The sequence below is a fragment of the Hippopotamus amphibius genome, chromosome 9, assembly GCF_030028045.1.
Source record: "Hippopotamus amphibius kiboko isolate mHipAmp2 chromosome 9, mHipAmp2.hap2, whole genome shotgun sequence".
NCBI lineage: Eukaryota > Metazoa > Chordata > Mammalia > Artiodactyla > Hippopotamidae > Hippopotamus > Hippopotamus amphibius.
Window position 1 is genome coordinate 95536888 of NC_080194.1, and position 16806 is coordinate 95553693.

General features: G+C 53.3%; 1 protein-coding gene across 3 annotated transcripts; it reads right to left on the reverse strand.

Annotated features, from left to right (window-relative positions):
* Window positions 1-4035: 4035 nt before the first annotated feature.
* HTR3A (5-hydroxytryptamine receptor 3A) lies at window positions 4036-16574 on the reverse strand. Of its 3 annotated transcripts, none has more exons than XM_057750976.1 (9): window positions 16491-16574; window positions 14024-14161; window positions 12988-13032; window positions 10935-11044; window positions 9385-9554; window positions 7096-7256; window positions 6532-6742; window positions 6202-6423; window positions 4036-4334 (listed from the first exon to the last, which is right to left on the reverse strand). In XM_057750976.1, the coding sequence occupies exons 1-9, from the start codon at window positions 16569-16571 to the stop codon at window positions 4036-4038; spliced, it is 1437 nt and encodes a 478-aa protein (XP_057606959.1). In that variant the 5' UTR covers window positions 16572-16574. The 3 variants fall into 3 exon arrangements, with proteins under 3 accessions (XP_057606959.1, XP_057606958.1, XP_057606957.1); XM_057750975.1 differs by having other exon boundaries at window positions 14024-14190; window positions 16505-16571; XM_057750974.1 differs by having other exon boundaries at window positions 6202-6742; window positions 16491-16571.
* Between the last annotated feature and the right edge of the window lie 232 nt (window positions 16575-16806).

Genomic DNA, 16806 nt, shown 5'->3' on the forward strand with positions numbered 1-16806 from the left:
CATACTCATGATGTGTCCCTCTGCTGAGAATTTAGTTCTCTTTGCAGACAGGGACCCTGGAGGTGGAATAGAATAGGGGAGACCCAGCCAGGATCAGGATAATCCCCCCAAGTTGTGCCCAGTATCCACACGCTTTCCCAGAGGAGGAACCCCAAGCTGCAGTTTTAGGAAGGAACTCTGTACAGAGGAGCCTGGGAATGTTCAGGGGTGAGGCACAGGGGGTAGTAATAGGAGGAAAAGGGGCAGGAAGGTATGGGATATAGAGATCTGAGTTCAGCCTGGTGTGGACAGAACTTTAGCCCCTGCTGGCCTTATAGTGAATGACCAGCTCACTTCACCCTGCCCACCTCTGAAATGGGAGACGTTCTTACCTATTCAGAATGTGATGTGAGATGACCGAAGAAGGGCCCATATGCCACTACACATCCCTCTACTCCAGCATCATGACTTTCCTGGGCTTTGGCCCCAACCTAAGAGTGTGGTGCCCCACAGCACCTATGAGCAGGTACTAATGTTAGCCCATTTTTCAGATAAGAAGGTTGAGGCACAGAGGAGTTAAGTGCTTGTCCAGGGTTTCACAGCTAGCACGTGATGGGGCCAAAATTAAAATTTGGGGTGGCCTACTCCAAACGGCACTCTCATATTATACCAAACAGATGTATTGCAGAAGGAGTGGGAGCGGCCACGCTGCTGCCGCCCCAGCTCTCGCTCCCTCCCAACTTGACCTTTGACAGTGGAAACTGAGGCAGATCTTCTCCCTGATCTGCCCCTTCCCAACCTAGATAAAGGTCTCTTTAAAGGCTGCTAGGAAATGAGGTTCCATTCCTTCCCTTTCAGACTCCCAGTCTCACTCATATCAGGAATATGGGTCTCAGGAAGTTCTTCCTGCAGTCTAACCTCCACCCCTCTCCCTGCAGGTCAAGGCCAGATATAAGGTCCCAGAGAGGAGAGAGAGGATATGGAGCAGGCTTCTGTTTCAAAGAAGGGTATTCTTGGTCTCTAAAAGCAGGGTTTCATCCTCTGTGACAGTCAGGGCTGGCCAATCACAGGCCTTAATGGGAGAGCTTAAATTATAGAGGACCAAGTTAGAGGAAAGAAGAAAAAGAAAACACCAACAAAACCCACCCAACTCCCAGCCCCTGTACTGCAGCTGATAGGTAATTATCTGTTGTTTCTGGGCGCTGTTCGGGCTCTAGCCCTGGCTGCTCAGGATGGACAGTGCGGCCTGGGGAGAAGGCCATTGAGTTGGTGTCAGGCCAAGACCATTGTGAGGGGCCCCGGCCAGACCCTGCTGGACTCCTTCCCCCCTCTTGCACCCCTCCACTCCCCTCCAATCAGGGGAGGAGCTGCCCTCTTTTGCCAGCACCATCCCCGGCTCCGAGGAGAGAGGGAGTGATTAGCGTGGGGCATTGTCCCGGATAATGGGCCCCAGCTGCCGCTTGAAAGAAGAGACAAAGCGCCTGGCCACTCTACAAGCATTATCCCCTCGTTAAATCTCTGTTATTAGATTAGATTCAAAATGTATTGATTCAGAGGCTGGGGGGAAGTGAGGGAGGGAGGGGATCTGGCCAGGGAAAGCTGAACCACACCTCTCCATGGGCTCGCCCTCCTCCCTGTACCCCAGCAGGCAACTTTCCCTCCTGTTCTCCCAGCGAAACCTCCCCTAAGCCCACATCCTGACTCTGAGCTCGGCTATTCTCCCGAGAGAGAGCCACGGAATGTGCACTCCTGCGAGGGGCCCCGGGGTGGTTGAGCGCAGATAGCCGTCGCCTAGGAGGAGAGGCAGCCTCCCCAGGATGGTGGCGGCAGGCTCCACAGCTTGGAGCACCATACAGGGCTGGGCAGTTCAGGCTGGGCACTTTCAAGACCTCTAAGGGAGTCTTTTGAGTAGAAATGACAGGTTTGGCAAGCAGCATGGATGGGAAAGGAGGTAAGAACTGGGACTATCCGTAGGTGAGTGGAGAAGCCTACAGGAGAGGTGTGGAGATGAGAGGCAGAACACCAGGACGCTTCTCAGAAGCAGCTGTAAAGACATGGATGGTTTCTGGTTTTCTCTCTCTGCCTAGGACAGGAAAAGAGGGAAGGAGCTGAAGTGGCAGGAGGAAGGAAGCAAGCAAGCTCTGGGTGAGATAACAGGTGGGAGGGAGCTTCTGGGTGTTTGCATATCCCAGACAGGTTACAGGTCTCCTTGGAAGGAGACCAAGATCAATACTGATGGACCAGAGTTAGGACACCGGGGGATCCTCTGGCCCTGGGCCTCAGTTTCCCATGCCTGGGCAGCACAGCCTGGATGCTGGATCGATGAGCTGATTGGCTGTGGCTAGTGGAGCGGAAGATGTTACACGTGGGCGGCTCATTCTCAAGATGGTTAATTGGCTGCCTCAATGCTGGGCTCTGTTGCCCCATTGATTGTGGGTGAAGCGTGGGGAGGGGGAGATGGGGAATCAATAGGTTGATTAGTGTCTTACTAGCTCTCTGGTTGGACACTTTGTCAATAGCCACCCACTTACTGATCAGTGGTGCATCGACAGTGCCAGGCTGTCCAGCTCTCTCTCTCTTTCTGGCCTGAGACAGGAGAATCATCCAGCAGCTTGGCTGGCCCAGCAGGTCCAAGTGGAGAGTGGCGTGAGACAGCTTTGATCCCAACAATATAGGTTCAGGTGTTCCATACTGAATCCCTTAGAGTTGGCCAGCCTGGAGCAATTTAGTTATTCTAGATATTTTGAGAGGTCCTTTTCTTTTAGCCTGGAAGACTTTTGTCCCTAAGAGACAGGCAGCCCAAGACAGGGAGAGAGATAAGGCTGGAATGAGAAAGGGAGAACCAGAGAGAGTCTCAGAGAACCATGGCAGACACTAAGGCATCGTCCTTAGTGGATTCTGGCACTCCTTTCCTCTGAATGCTTGTTAGGTGGATAGAGTGATAGAGCTGGGATGTTCCTTAGCACGTCTTAAACCCTGATGTGTGGGAGAGGGGCCAGGATCTGAGATGTAAAATCAAAGACCATGCCCCGGACTCTGTCTCCCTCATGGTCCTGCTTTCTGGTGGATGTGCCACGGGTTGGCTACTGAGAGTTCCCAAAGGAGATAGAGAAACTCAAGACTTAGCAGTTTCTGCTTTCAGACACCAAACCGGTGGGTGCTGGCCATGGTGCTGATGTTCTTGCAGGGAGAGACCTGGCTCCCAGCTTCACCGAGAGACCGTGAGCCGAGAATGATAATGGGACTGTATAGACCCTTCCAGCATCTTTCCAGAAGGTCACAGAACTGAGCATCCTCCTCCCCACCTCCCTATTGTTGAATGTTCATGGTCCTGACCCTCACACCTTGAATTCCCACCTCCTATTGTTTCTTCTCCAGAACAGCCACCATTTGGTCACCTCTTAATTCCTTGGGGCAGAAAGCACCAAACATCTGAAACCACAGATAATTCCCCAACCTCATTTCCACCAATAACTTCAGGCCCCATCTTCCATCCACCCAGCTGCTGACAAATGGTCAAGAAGAGAGTTTAGGGCTTCGTCACATTTTATTAACCCCACCCCGTCTGATGGGTGTTCAGGGACGCGGCCACAGGTGAAGTGAACAGGGCGACATTAGGGTTGGATGAACCTAATGCAGAGTTATCAGGCCCTTGTGGTAGAGAGCTGGTTTTCCATCCATCTCAAAACAAGGCTGAGGGAGTGAGCAGAATTCCAAAGTGCCAATTCAGGGAAGTGCCGTTGGGGGAACCGAGGCTTGATGTTTAGATGGAATGAAATCAGGGCATGCGTGGGTTTCTCCTGATCTAAGATAATGTGTTTTAAAGCCAGAACAGACCTGTAGGGGAGTGGAGGAGGATGTAAGAGTCTTAAACACCAAGTTTTGAGGGGAAGAGTTAAGGCCCTGGTTTGGGATTGCTGAGATGACGTGGCATTGGAAACAGACGTGAAACTGTTTATGTGCTTTGAGAACGTCCTTGGCATCCCCGGGCCCTGAAATTCCCCCATCCCCATCCTAACCAAGGCCATCACCCACCCCCTGCTAGGCTGGACCCACTCAGGAATACTGCCAGATGGACCAGAGCATGACCAGGGTGACACTGTAGGCCAGCACCGCCAGCAGGTAGATGCGGAAGAGCAGCCTGTCCAGCACGGAGCCCACATGAAGCCAGTCCCGGGCCACCTCTCGGCTCTCCTCCCGCTTTTCCAGGAAGTGCCGGATGGAGGTCAGCTCCTGCAGCAGCCCGCGCATCGCCACGGAGGCTTCCCGCGGAGGTGGGGGAGGGCTGCCTCTGCCCCCAGGGGTCTTCTCCAAGTCCGGGGGTCCCCCCACATGGCTGCAGTGGTTTCCCATGTCTAGAAGAAGGGCAGAGCATTGACAAAGGAGGGGAGCCCAGCAGGATTGCTTGAACACTGACCTTTATGTTTCTAAGGCCTCAGACGTTTTTATTATGCTTAATTTCAGACCTAAAGAGTATAGAGAATAACTTAGGCATTTGTGTACCCACTTCAGCAAATAAAGAAAGCCAGTCCAGTGGAAGATCCCTGTATACCCCTCCCTCCTTAGTCACATACTTCATCCCCTCCCCACGTCACCAAGATCATGAATTTGGTGTTTATCCCTCTCATGCATTTTTTAACCCGTGGACTTTCCCCAGCAATTTGATATCCATTATTTCATTTGAGCCTCCCAGTAGCCCCATAGAGAGGCAGAGTGAGAGTGATTACCATCCATACTCTTCATATGACGATGGTAAAGCTCAGAGAGGTTAAGTGACCAGCCAGTGGTGACACAGCTAGAGCATCATTTAATGGCAAGGCCACCAAGGCCCAGGAATCTGGACTCCAAATCCACTGCTCTGTCCACTATATCATATCACCTCACTGTCATCCTCTCCATGACTTCGAGTCCTTCTGGACCAGAAAATACACCTTCAGATCACTATCTTCACCAGGTGAGCAGTGAAATTAGGTATTAGGCTGTTGCATGCGCTCATGATGAGGTGGTGTTAGATTAACCAAACATCTCCTGTGAAAGGCCTAGCCCCAGCCAGGAGGAGGACACAAAGGAGGGGCGTGGGGTGGAGGGTTTAAAACACCAGCTTATGGACTTCCCTGGTGGCACAGTGGTTAAGAATCCTCCTGTCAATGCAGGGGATGTAGGTTCGATCCCTGGTCTGGGAATATCCCACAGCCATGGAGCAGCTAAACCTGTGCACCACAACTACTGAGCCCATGTACTATAACTACTGAAACCCACGTGCCTAGAGCCTGTGCTCTGCAACAAGAGAAGCCTCTGCAATGAGAAGCCTGTGCACCACAATGAAGAGTAGCCCCTGCTCACTGCAACTAGACAAAGCCCATGCCCAGCAGCGAAGAGGCAGCACAGCCAAAAATAAATAAATACATAAATAAAATTAAAAGATAAAAAAAAATTTTTTTTAAATAAATAAATAAAACACCAGCTTAGAGTCAGATGGGCCTGGGTTCAAATCACAGTTTCACCAGGTCCTGGCTCTGTGACTTAGGGCAAGCTATTTGGCCTCTCTATGCTTCCATTTACTCATTAGAAAAATGAAAATGAGGGTCCTATTGGGTTGCCATGAGAATCCCGTGTGATAACGCACCGAAAATGCTTCTCACACACCTGGTAAAGTGCTCAAGAAATAAACCAGCAAACCAACTACCACCACCACCACTAACAATACACATTCCTCAGCGGCATGAGGGATTTACGTCCCTCTGTGCCCTGTCTGTCTGCCTCATAGATGTTTGAAATTCTAGAGGACCTGGTCTTTAGCCGATTCTAATGAGAGTGTTAGGAACCTGGCTGCTGTGTTGAACCACATGACACTAGTTGACCTGTAAGTGCCTGAGGGGCATCCATTTGACCCCCTGCAGGGATCCATCTCAGGAGAGGCCACCCTCAGCCCAAAGGTCTCAGCTCCTGACGTGCTCAGCCTCTGGGACTCCTAACCCCTCTCTGTCCCCACCTGGGATGATGCGCGAATACAAAGGTGAGGAAAGGTTTGATTGATGCCTTTGGCTCAAGTCCACTGTGGGTTGTCTGTGCACGAGGGTACCCAGTTCCCAGGCCCTGCCCAGGCTCTCTGGTCTGACACGCCCTCCAGAGACAACCCCCCCCCCCCCCGCCCGCCGCCACATCCCTGCATCCAGGTCAGAAAGTCCCCTCCACGTGGGGCTCTCCCGTTCCCTCTCTCACCTGAGCAGTCATCGTTCTTGGCGGCTTGGCAGGTGGCTAGGGGCCTCCGGGAAGTCGACTGCTCCCCTAGGCAGAGGAGCAGGGCGACTCTCTCGAGAACCAGGTGCCGCAGCCAGGCAGGCACCGGCTGCTGCAGGTCCTGCTTGTGCACCAGCCGCACGATGAGGATGGTCTCGGCCAAGCTGATCACCAGGAGAGCCATGCACACGACAAAGTAGACACCTGTGCACCCCAGGGCGGGGCGGGGTGGGGACACACACGGTAGGTAGGAGAGGGCCGGTGCCTCAGTTCCTCGGCTGCACTCAGCTCTTCCCCGGGAGCGGGCCTTACCGATGAGGGGCGTGCCGATGGCTGTGGCTGGCAGCGTGTCGGACACAATGATCAGGAATACCGAGTAGCCCAGGAGGAGCGTGATCTTGAAGGAGACCCTCTCGCCACTGTCCGGGGGCAGGTAGAAGCCCACGATGTCCATGACCATGAGGAAGATACTGGGCAGCAGCAGGCTGACTGCATAGAAAAGGGGCCGCCGGCGGATGACCACCTGGGACCGAGAGAAGAGCTCTGGGGGAGCCGTCGACAGACAGATCCTGTGCCCAGGAAACCCCGCACCCCAGACCCCCCTGCTTCGTGGAGCTTTCAGCCTGAATTGGTCGGAGAAGGAAATGGACAGATCCCATATTTCTGCCTCTGGACCCAGGGCTGTGGCTGTTCAGGAAAAGGAAAGGACAGTTCAGCTGCGTTTCCCCACCCACCTCACTGAGGTTCCGGGCGGTGCGTGTGACCCTGGAGTTGGGAAAAGGGCTGTGGAGGGTCTTCCCCTGTTTGCCTCCTTAAGTCTACCTGGATGTGACTCTACTCATCGTTTTACCCACGTCCGCTTCCTGTCCCACTCACGTAGAACTTCATCTCTGCGTAGGAGTCACTGCTTTCTATACTGAACTCCTGAAACTGGGCCAGCACCCCCAGCAGCTCCCACTCGCCCTGGTTCATGAAGACACTCCTGTCAAACTTCACCTTTTCCGGCAGGCGCAACAGGGAGATGTTGATGTCCTGGACTGAGAGAGGAGAGATCGAGCAGCTTTGGCATCTGGGCCAGGGGTGCGCCAGACCCTGTCACAGTGGGCAGCACCCACGTGGCGTGGCTCAAGCCTCAGCCCTTAAGCGTCAGCCTCAGTTTTCTCAGCTATAAGATGAGGTGATAGTGCACACTGTACCTATCTGTGTGGTGGGGCTATAGCAAGGGAGACGAAGTCTTGTATGGAAATGCACAGCAAAACGCAAAGAACCAGAGAAACCCTTTATTAGGAAGGTCTCTCCTCTCTCTGTTTCTCTTTCTCTTTCTGTTTCTGTTTCCGTCTTGTCTCTGTATCTTTTTCTCTCTCTCTTTAAATCTCTGTCTGCCTGCCTGTCTCTCTCTCTCTTTCTCTCTCTCTCTCTCTCTCTCTCACACACACACACACACACACACACACACACACACACACAGCCTTTCAAGCACCTTTCTAGGTTTCCTGTTAGAATTTCTCATTTAGGCAATGAGCAAGAGTCAGTTTTCCTTGCCTTTGCCTTGGCAGAGCTGCCTGTCTTTAAAGGTGAATTAGGAAAATAAGCAAAATCCTCACATATAGAACAGAGTTATTCTGCTTTATATTAATACTAGAGAAGCAGATATACACATGCATGAAAGGACGGAAGTAGCCATTGCAGCAAAATATTGGGAAAGACCTAGATGGCCACCAATCAGGAAAATGCTTCATAAAGTAGGCAGTCCAAATCATGAGCTATCCTACAGCAGTCAAGATTTATGAGGAAGAGCTAAATCTGCACTAACTTGGAAAAATGTCCAAGACGTGTTGTTGAGTGAAAAGACTCAGGTACCACTATATGACAGAACATGAAATATTTTACATTTATGCAAAATAAAAACCGTGTATTTTCCATAGACATGTATGTATGTGTATATATGCAAAGGATAGAGAAGGATCTGGAAGAACATTATACATGAATGTTTATACTGATAAAAATTGTTAAGTCTTGGGGTGGGGAGTTGTTGGTAAGAATTTGGGATTGAGGGTGGGGATAAAAGATAAAAGATTATTTGTAATTATGGCTTTTGTTCAAGGGAGTTGTGTATTGCTTTGTCATTTACAGTTAATGCAATAAAGTCAGGATAGAAGTGGAGGATGCTTTTCTGCAGTTGGGTGATGCTCTCTTCACTAGACCTTAGAGGGCACCTAGCATTTGTCCACTTGATGGAAGTTTACCGAGCATCTTCGTTTGGACCAGGCATTGCCCTGGAGATCTGATGGTGGCCAGAAATCATGTCACTGCCCTCTCTAAGTTTCTGTCTGGTGGAGGAGTAGACATGGAACAAGTCCTTACAAGTGAATAGAAGTGGGGAGAAGAACAGGAGGCTATGAAGTGGAGTGATGGGGATGCCTCGTCTGGGGGACAAGAGGTTTCCTTGAGGAGCTGACCTGGACGCTGTGATTAGAAGGTGTGTAGAGGAGCTGGCCAAGCTAGGTGTGTGTGGGGTGCCCGGAGTGGGGCAGGAAGGGGAAGAGGGAGGAGGAGGGGCAAGGTGGCCTAGGAGAGGAAGCAGCATGCGAGTAAGGGAAAGACCAAGGGTCCCTGGGGCCCAGGAAGGCAGGCAGCTGGGCTGGGGAGCTCGCACCAGGTGAGGCGGGGGTGGCGGCTGTGGGCGGGGCCAGACGTTACAGGGGCCTGTCCGCCAGGTAAGAGATTTGGATTTTGTCTCAGGAGCGCGGGGGAGCTATTGAGGGTTTTAAGCAGTGACATGATCAGATGTGCATTTTAATAAGCTCTCCCTGGCCGCTGTGAGGATCATGAATGGGGGATGGGGGGCAGCTGGGAGACTACTGCAGCAACCTGGCCAGGAGATGAGGGTGGCTTGCGCTGGGGGGAGGGTCCCTCAGTGGAGAAGTGGGTAGATATGAAAGACACTGCATGCCAGATCCTACTTGTGATGTTGGGAAAGAATTGTCCTTGACTGAGTGCCTTGCGGTCAGTTTACACCGTCTCATTCAGTCCTCATGACCACTGGGGGAGGCGACACGGGCAACGATATTGGTGCCATTTGGAGGATGAGGAGACAGAGGCTCAACAGCATTCACACGGGGGCCCCCAGCCTGTGCTCCTGCCTCCCAAAGCCCACAGACTCACTGGTGTGCAGCCAGCTGGTGAAGGTCAGTGAGCAGTTCTGTACGTCGAAGGGGAAGTTGTAGATGTCGAGGCTACAGGCGGTCACCACCTGGAGGGGCTTGTAGTTCTGGACCTCGCCGTCATGCCGGACATACACATACGGGATATTTGGAGACTTCCCCACGTCCACACTGGCCAGGGAGGAAGGGTCGGTTTCGGGCTCAAGAAGCAGGTCAAGCTCTGGGTCTCTGAGCAACCCGGCAGGGGAAGAAATGCAGGGAGGGTCTGGGCTGCAGGACAACATGGCAGTTTTGGCTGGCCTCTGTTTTTCCAAGCTTCTTATCTAACTTAGGCTTCCTTACCTGCCATTGCCAAGGCCACTTTCCAAGCAGTAAAGTGCATTTCTCCTTTATTTTCCTGGCAACCTAGTCACAAAAGGCAGGCCAGGGGTCCATGGACCCCAAAGCCACGGGCTGTAAGGAGAGTACCCAGCTGTCCGCATGTGCCCCCCACCCGGGCTGGGCAGAGCTCAGCTCCCAGGATCCCCAGCTCAGTGGTGATGGGCAGGCTTGGTGGGAGAGCAGAAGCTTGGGTTCCATCCCTAGAAGTCCTGTGAAATGAAAACAATCATTTCCGGAGGGAAAAGGAACTGGTGAAATCATTGTGAAGAATTGGGACCAAACAGCAGCGTCCTGCAAGACTTTTCCCCATCCTCTCAGTTGACCCAGGCTGGGCTCTCCCAAAGTACCACTGTGGCTGAGCTCAGGGTCCTGAGCCGGTAGCTTTCTGTGGCATCAGACTGAGAGATGAGAGGTCAAGACCAAGGCTACTTCACTGTTTAAACTGGAGATCCAGCCAGAAACTGGGGTTCCCCAATCCCTCCAGCCTCAGTTATGCAGCACGTGGGGCTCTGAGTCAGCTGCATCCCCGAATAATGATATGAGTGGCACCTCCTGGAGCTGGGCGATGGGGTGGGTACTGGGTGGAGGGCAACTGGCCCCCGCCACCTTCTCCTTCCATCCATCTCCCAGCCATCTTCCCAGCCCTTGGATTCAGAAGCCCAGTCAGTGGAGCCTGAAGGATGGGGAGAAGGAATGTTGACTGCTGGAAATAAAGGCTGGTGGGACACACTTCAAATTGGGGGTGCAGTTTGTGGCCAGCCAGGCACATGTGTGACTTGAAAGTTTGAGTATCTCCCGGCCCCAAATCTCCTCCATGACCAGGAGCAGCAACCACTGCCAGCACATCATTCCTTTCGGTACTATTACTGACCCTTTTAAAAATGCAACCGTCCCTCATTAGATCATTATGACTCAAGTGTGGATTCATTCACTGGCCTCCTTTCCCAGGAAAGGGGGCCCTCGGACCAAGAAGTGCAGAGTTTCAACATCAGACGTAGAAAAAGGGGAGTTTTCTAAAAAGAAAAGAAAGGGGAAGAAAAGACAAAGGGAAACTGGGGCCCGATCCAACTTTACCTATGGTTCTGCAGGCCTGGTGGGGCATCTCAAATCCAATCGCAGTGATCTCGTCTCCCACCCCCTGGCTGCCCAGCATCTGAGGACAGTACTCACAACTCATTGATGAGGATGTCCGGGACCCAGATGCTCTCCGTGGGGATGGACAACTTGGTGATGTTGTCAAAGTCCTCAGGGTTCCACTGGAGAAACTCATCGGTCCAGTACTAGGGGAGGAGCAGGAGCGGTCATGGGCAACCCTGTCCATCTTGGGCCGGGTCGTCTGCAGCTCGGGAGCCCAGGTAATAGGTGGGCATCTTCTTGGGGGAATCTGGTTGTCAGTAGCACCCAGACCACTCAGCGGGACCCAAAATTCCCCCCACCTCTGTACTCACACATCCCTACACATGAATACAACACAGACAGACACAGCCTCTCCCTGGGAAGGTATGCAATCATTTCTAATGCTATAACCCCTCTAGCTACCAACCGAGGGATCTTAGACAAATTACTCCTTGGGTCTTGATCTGCACATCTGTAAACAGGGATGATAACATGCACCTCACAGGGTAGAGGTGGTTATTGCTAAATTTTGATCCATGCCTCCTCCACTATCCCGCCAGTATGACTGCTCTAAAATGTAAATTTCATCATGTCACTCCTTTGCTTAAAATTCTTCAGGGGTGCTCCCTTGCCGTTAGGATAACGTCAAACCTCATGGGCAACAAAGGCCGCCTAATCTGGCCTCCACCTGTCGCTCCACCCTCATTTTCCTTACCATGGCCCTCTGTGGAGTCTACACTCCAGCCACACGGAATTAAATATTGTCAAATCCTCCTCATCTCTGCATACCCTGCTCCCCCCATATTGCTATCCCTTTCTTCTTTATCGAGGTAAGTCTCATGCATCCTTCCAGACTTAACCAAGGCATCTGTCTGTTCCCTTCTCTAGGAGCTTCCGTGACCCCCACTCCCCAGGCTGAGTTCAGTGCCTCCTCAGTGCTCCCACAGTTGACATCCTGTCTGCACTGCATACGAGCAACTGTCTTGCTCCATTAAATTGTCTGTTCACGTGTCTGTGGCCTCCACTAGTCTGCAAGCTCATTGTGCACAGGGCCTAGGTCTAGTTTGTGTCTCTAATTTGGTCCCTTGGCACAGCCGCTGGTATGTAGTAGATGGGCATCCCTTCAGTGCTGGGGCAGACAAGCGGCCCTACAGGTCCAGAGGTGGGACTTAGGCCAGATGTCCTGGGAAAGGAGCCCCAGGCTGCCTCTTCTGGCTTGGGTCCCTCCCTTGAGGCAGGTTTCCTCTGTATTAAGGGATCCCTCAAAGGCGGAAAGGAATCAGCAAGTCAGGAATCAGCGTCTGGCTTCTCCCTCCACCCCACTCCCTGTCCCGTGAGGAGCGGGAGGGATTTAACAGAGACCCACGTACACCAGGTGCGTCCCCAGAGCTTCCCTCAGGTTTGACTTCTAGGAGCTGTCCCCGCCTCCTGTCACCCTCCCTTCAGCCACTGTGGTGCCCCCTGCTGCCCTGATGTCTTCCGCACAGCCTCAGGGGCTGCCGGAGCAGGACCCGCCTGTGGACCGCAGCCCTCACGGCTTGCTGCCCTCCCCCGCCAGCTGCAGGCCAGAAACGCTGCCCAGGCCTCAGAGTCCGCCACACACCAGGGCCTGAGCGAGGCCCGTCAGAAGCTGGAAGAGCGGGCTGAGGACGGGAAGGCTAAGTGGATGTGGAATCCTCCTGTTTCAGTCACCCAATTTGGTTGTTGTCCAATCTGGCTTTAATAGAAGGAAGAACTTTCTAGCAATTAGAGCTGTTTGAAAGCAAAGTGACGGCCTTCTGAGCTACCCGTCCCTGAGGTGTTTGATCAACAGAGGTGGGAAAAGCACTTGTCTGAGATGCTGTGAAAAACCTCAGAAACCAGAGGGGCTTGGAGGATTTCTCCTCCACCAGTCTTTAAGCCAGCTTCCACCCCCAGGCCTGAGGTTAGAGGGGTCCAGAGACCGGAGATCCTGGGTCTCATGCCTCCCACCTCTCCCCTCCCCTCCCCTCCCGTCCCCTCCCAGCGGCCTCTGAGATTCCCAGCTGCTCTGAGATGGAGGAGCCCCTCCAGAAAGGGTAAGTCCAGGTCCCAGGAAATGGGGGTGGGGGAGGGGCTGTCAGCTCACCTGCCGGTACCAGATGTAGGTGGTCAGGACCTGATTCTTCTCATCCTGTGGAAGGAACGGGAGCTCGGCATAGGTGACCTTGTGGGCCGCGGTCCCCTTGTACACACCAACCCCAGTAGGAGCTGCTGCTTAATGTCCCTGTTCTCTCAGGAAGTGGGAGTGAGGAAGTGGTGCGGGGAAAAGGGGAGAGCCTGGAAAAGGTGGTCTTTTACTAGGACACACCTAGAAAGAAGTTCAGTGATTTCTTTCCTCACATCGTGTGTGTGTGTGTGTGTGTATCTTCTTTTATCTTCTATTCTGTTGTGTATATTTTACATATACATATATAATATAATAACACAATAGAAGATAATGATAGAAGACATATAACACCATCATGTAGGTGTATATCTGTACATTTACATATATATGTATCTCTATATCTATCTCCTACTGTAGTATGAAGTGAAGCTGTACAAAACCACATAGAATGAAAAAATCCATCACTCTCCCTCCCTTCCACCCAATTCCCAATTTCCCTTCCTGAAACAGCCAATTGACTCTAGTAGAGACAGCCAGAGTAGTCAGTTCTGCCCACCCGACCCCGTTACAGTGCGCGGCATCTCTGCAATTGCCCCCTTCTTTATCTCTGCCCAATGTCCGACCCCCTCAGCTGGGCGGTGCACCCCACCCTACGTCAGCAATTAATTAACTGATTGATGTGTGATTAATTCTTCAACAGTGGTTTAGTAACACCCGCCATGTACCAAGGATGTGTGTAAGACAGCAAGGGTGTAGGTGTGAGTAGGATGGTCTGAACCCTCACACAGCTCACACAGGGAGGTACCACGTATGAAGAATCACACGCACTGAGCCACCCGCTGGCTGTAGGGTAGGGAAGAGGCAGCCACGCAGGTGACCCCAGAGCCGTGGTGCCAGAGCACAGGTACCGTGGGCACTTGAATGCCCGTGGTGCTGCCTGGGGGTGCCTTGGTCTCACGTGGTCTCCCACCTAGAAGGCCCACCTCCGAGCGGGGTACTGGGGCCGGGCGCTCACCACGCTGAGGATGGCGTAGACGATGACGTCAATGGACACGGTGGTCGGGGTCCTCCAGTCCCGCACAGGCCGCACACCCTTCTTGTAGTTGGCCAGGAGGTGATCTGACAGCCGCAGCAGAGCCGGCCTGGAGGTGTTCTGGGTCTGGGGGCCGCCCTCGTGCTTGGCTGGGAAGGAGAACGGTTCAAATCAGGACTCAGAGCCTGGGTCTTCCCCAGCTCTCTGGCCCTGGTTTGCAAGCTACTGAAAGGAAAGTGTCCGCACCATTCCCAGATACCCCACAGACTGAAATTCCCATCCCTAGAGCATTTTTGTCTGCAGGGGTTCCTGCCAAAATCCACAGGTTTTGTCTTGTAAGGGTAACCTCGGCACCCATTTACGTGAGAAGGGAAGCTGGGCTGTGAAAGCAGGTGGTGGAAGGCAGGTGAGGTCTCAAGTAAGTCAAGGGCCGAGAAGGGTTGAGAGTAGCTGCCTGCCCAGAGGAGGTGGGGCTGTGGGGCCCTGCCTGAGGGGCTCTGAGAGGAAGGGAAGCTGGCCCTGGGGTGAGCCCCTGGAAAGCGTGGCCCCAAGTGCACAATCTCTAAGCCCAATGGTCTGCTGAGGGCCAGCCTCGGCCAAGGTCAGACCTCAGCATCCGCACAGCTCGTTGTCCCCTTTACCCCAGCCCGCAGCTGACGAGGAGAGGAGGATGGGTGTCCAATGAACGTGGACATTCTCTCTCCCTCCTGCAAAATCCACCCCAAGGAGATCCCAAGCCCTCTCCAAGCTCACAGAAAACTCCGGGGGAGGGTCTGCCAGGCCTCTTTCTTAGGGTAGCTTTATGGGCTGGTTTGATAGGGTTAGGAAGAGGGCTGGGGTGCGGTGTGGAGGAAGCGAGGAGAAACCAAACTGTTCCCAGAGCAGGAGGCCTGCAGGGACAAAAGAGTGAAACCCCAGCTCCTAGGCCCTAGCCCTTTCTGTGGGGATTTCACATGCATCTGAGTTGTCCCTCTGGGAGACAGTAGAAGCACTTCCTGAAAGATACCAGAAATACGAAGGTGAAAGGCAGGGTTGGGGAGGAGAGCACCCTGGAGGCCTGGGGCACAGGCTGCAAGGCCGTGAGGGGCTGGCAGGGGGAGACCAGGACCTCTCACACACCAGGGGCCAGCAGGCCTGGCTTTCTCTCAACAAGGCTGCCTCTTCTCCCATCTTGTCTATCATGTGTGCAACCCCTACAGCAAATGGGTCCTGCAGATCTCCCTTCCTGCCCCTCACCCACCTGCCCCGATGAACTTTCAGCTTCCCTCAGAAAGACAGAGAAGAGCAGGGCGGGAGGAAGACAAGATGACATTTATAGAGTGTCTCTTTTAGGAAAATATCAATGAACATATTGTTCATTTCAGTCTTAGGAGAGCCCACTGGGGTGGCTGTCATGACACCCATTTATAGATAATGATCCCCAAGGCTCAGAAAGGTGAGTACCATGCCCTGCAAGCAAAGGAACTGAGATTCAAATCCAAGTCCCTGTGTGTCTTCTCTACACAACAGCCCAGGTCCTATTCACTCTGGTCACTTTGGAGAGAACCAGACTGGGCCCTGCAGGCCTCAGAGCAAAGGGCCATCGCTGGGAGGGACAGAGCCTCTCCTCAGCCAAGGAAGCCCCAGACCACAGTCCTAACTTGCAGCCCAGGCCTGCTCGTTCCGCTGAGTTTCCCCAAATGACAGCTTACGGGGAGGAAAACCATCGTATCCATAAGCCCTTCAGCTCTGTCCACTTAAGCACATCCTAACTGCGCCCCGGCCCCCGCTTCAGCCCAGCTCTGGGTGGAGAGAAAACCTTCCCAAATGGGGAATGAGTATTGTCTGCAGCAAAAGGAAATGGATTCTTTTGTGACTAAAACACCCTGTATTCCCAGGAGGCAGGAAAGGATGGGTGGGGGAATGCAGAGAGAAGTGTGGTGCTATTAGAGTTTAGCCCTGGCAGAAACTTTAGAAAACGAAGGCCCAGAGAACCCGTGCAATGAAAGAAGTGAAGCTGGGGAAAGATGATGGCATTCATTCTGGTCTCTGCTGGTGAGGAGCTGTGTGACCCTGAGGGAGTTACCCCCCCTCTCTGGACCACAGCATTCCCATTTATAACAAGAAAGGGTGGACCAAATGAGCTCGAAGTTCCCTTGCAGCTGCCCTTTGAAGAGTTTGGGGGCAGCACAAAGAGGCGAGGAGCCCATCCTGCTCCCAGCTAAGCATTTCCCTCACAGCAGGCTGCTCTGCGCCCCTCTGCAAGCCCTGCTCTCACCCGAGGCTCAACAGCCCCAGCTTTCTAGCTGGACCTCGGCACCTTAACATTCTCTCATGCTCCTATGCAGTAAGATTCCTGACTTTCCTGTAGCCTCACCCACTCCAAAACCCTCCTTCCCTCAACTCTTGCAGGAGCCAACCATCCCCTAACCCACCTCCGTAGCTGCCAGCCGGGTCCTGCGTGTTTTACCACCATCTCCTTACCTTCTCCCTGTGCCGGGAGCATGGGCAGAAGCAAGGCAAGCAGCGCCTGTGGTACCCACGGCAGCATGGTGAGCTTCTCGCGGCGTCCGCTGCTTTGGAGTGGCCTTCAGGGTGAGCCCTGCCGAGGACTGGCCTGCCCGCACTCTGCCAGCCTCATGTCTCGGCCAGCCTGCCTCTCCCGGCTGGCTGCTCCCCGCACCTTCTGAGGCTGCAGCCTCACACTGCCCCGGCCACCAGGGCTGGGAAGTCGCCAAGTTTTCCTGTAATCAATCCTTCAGCTGGATCAGGTTTCGGGGCGGGAG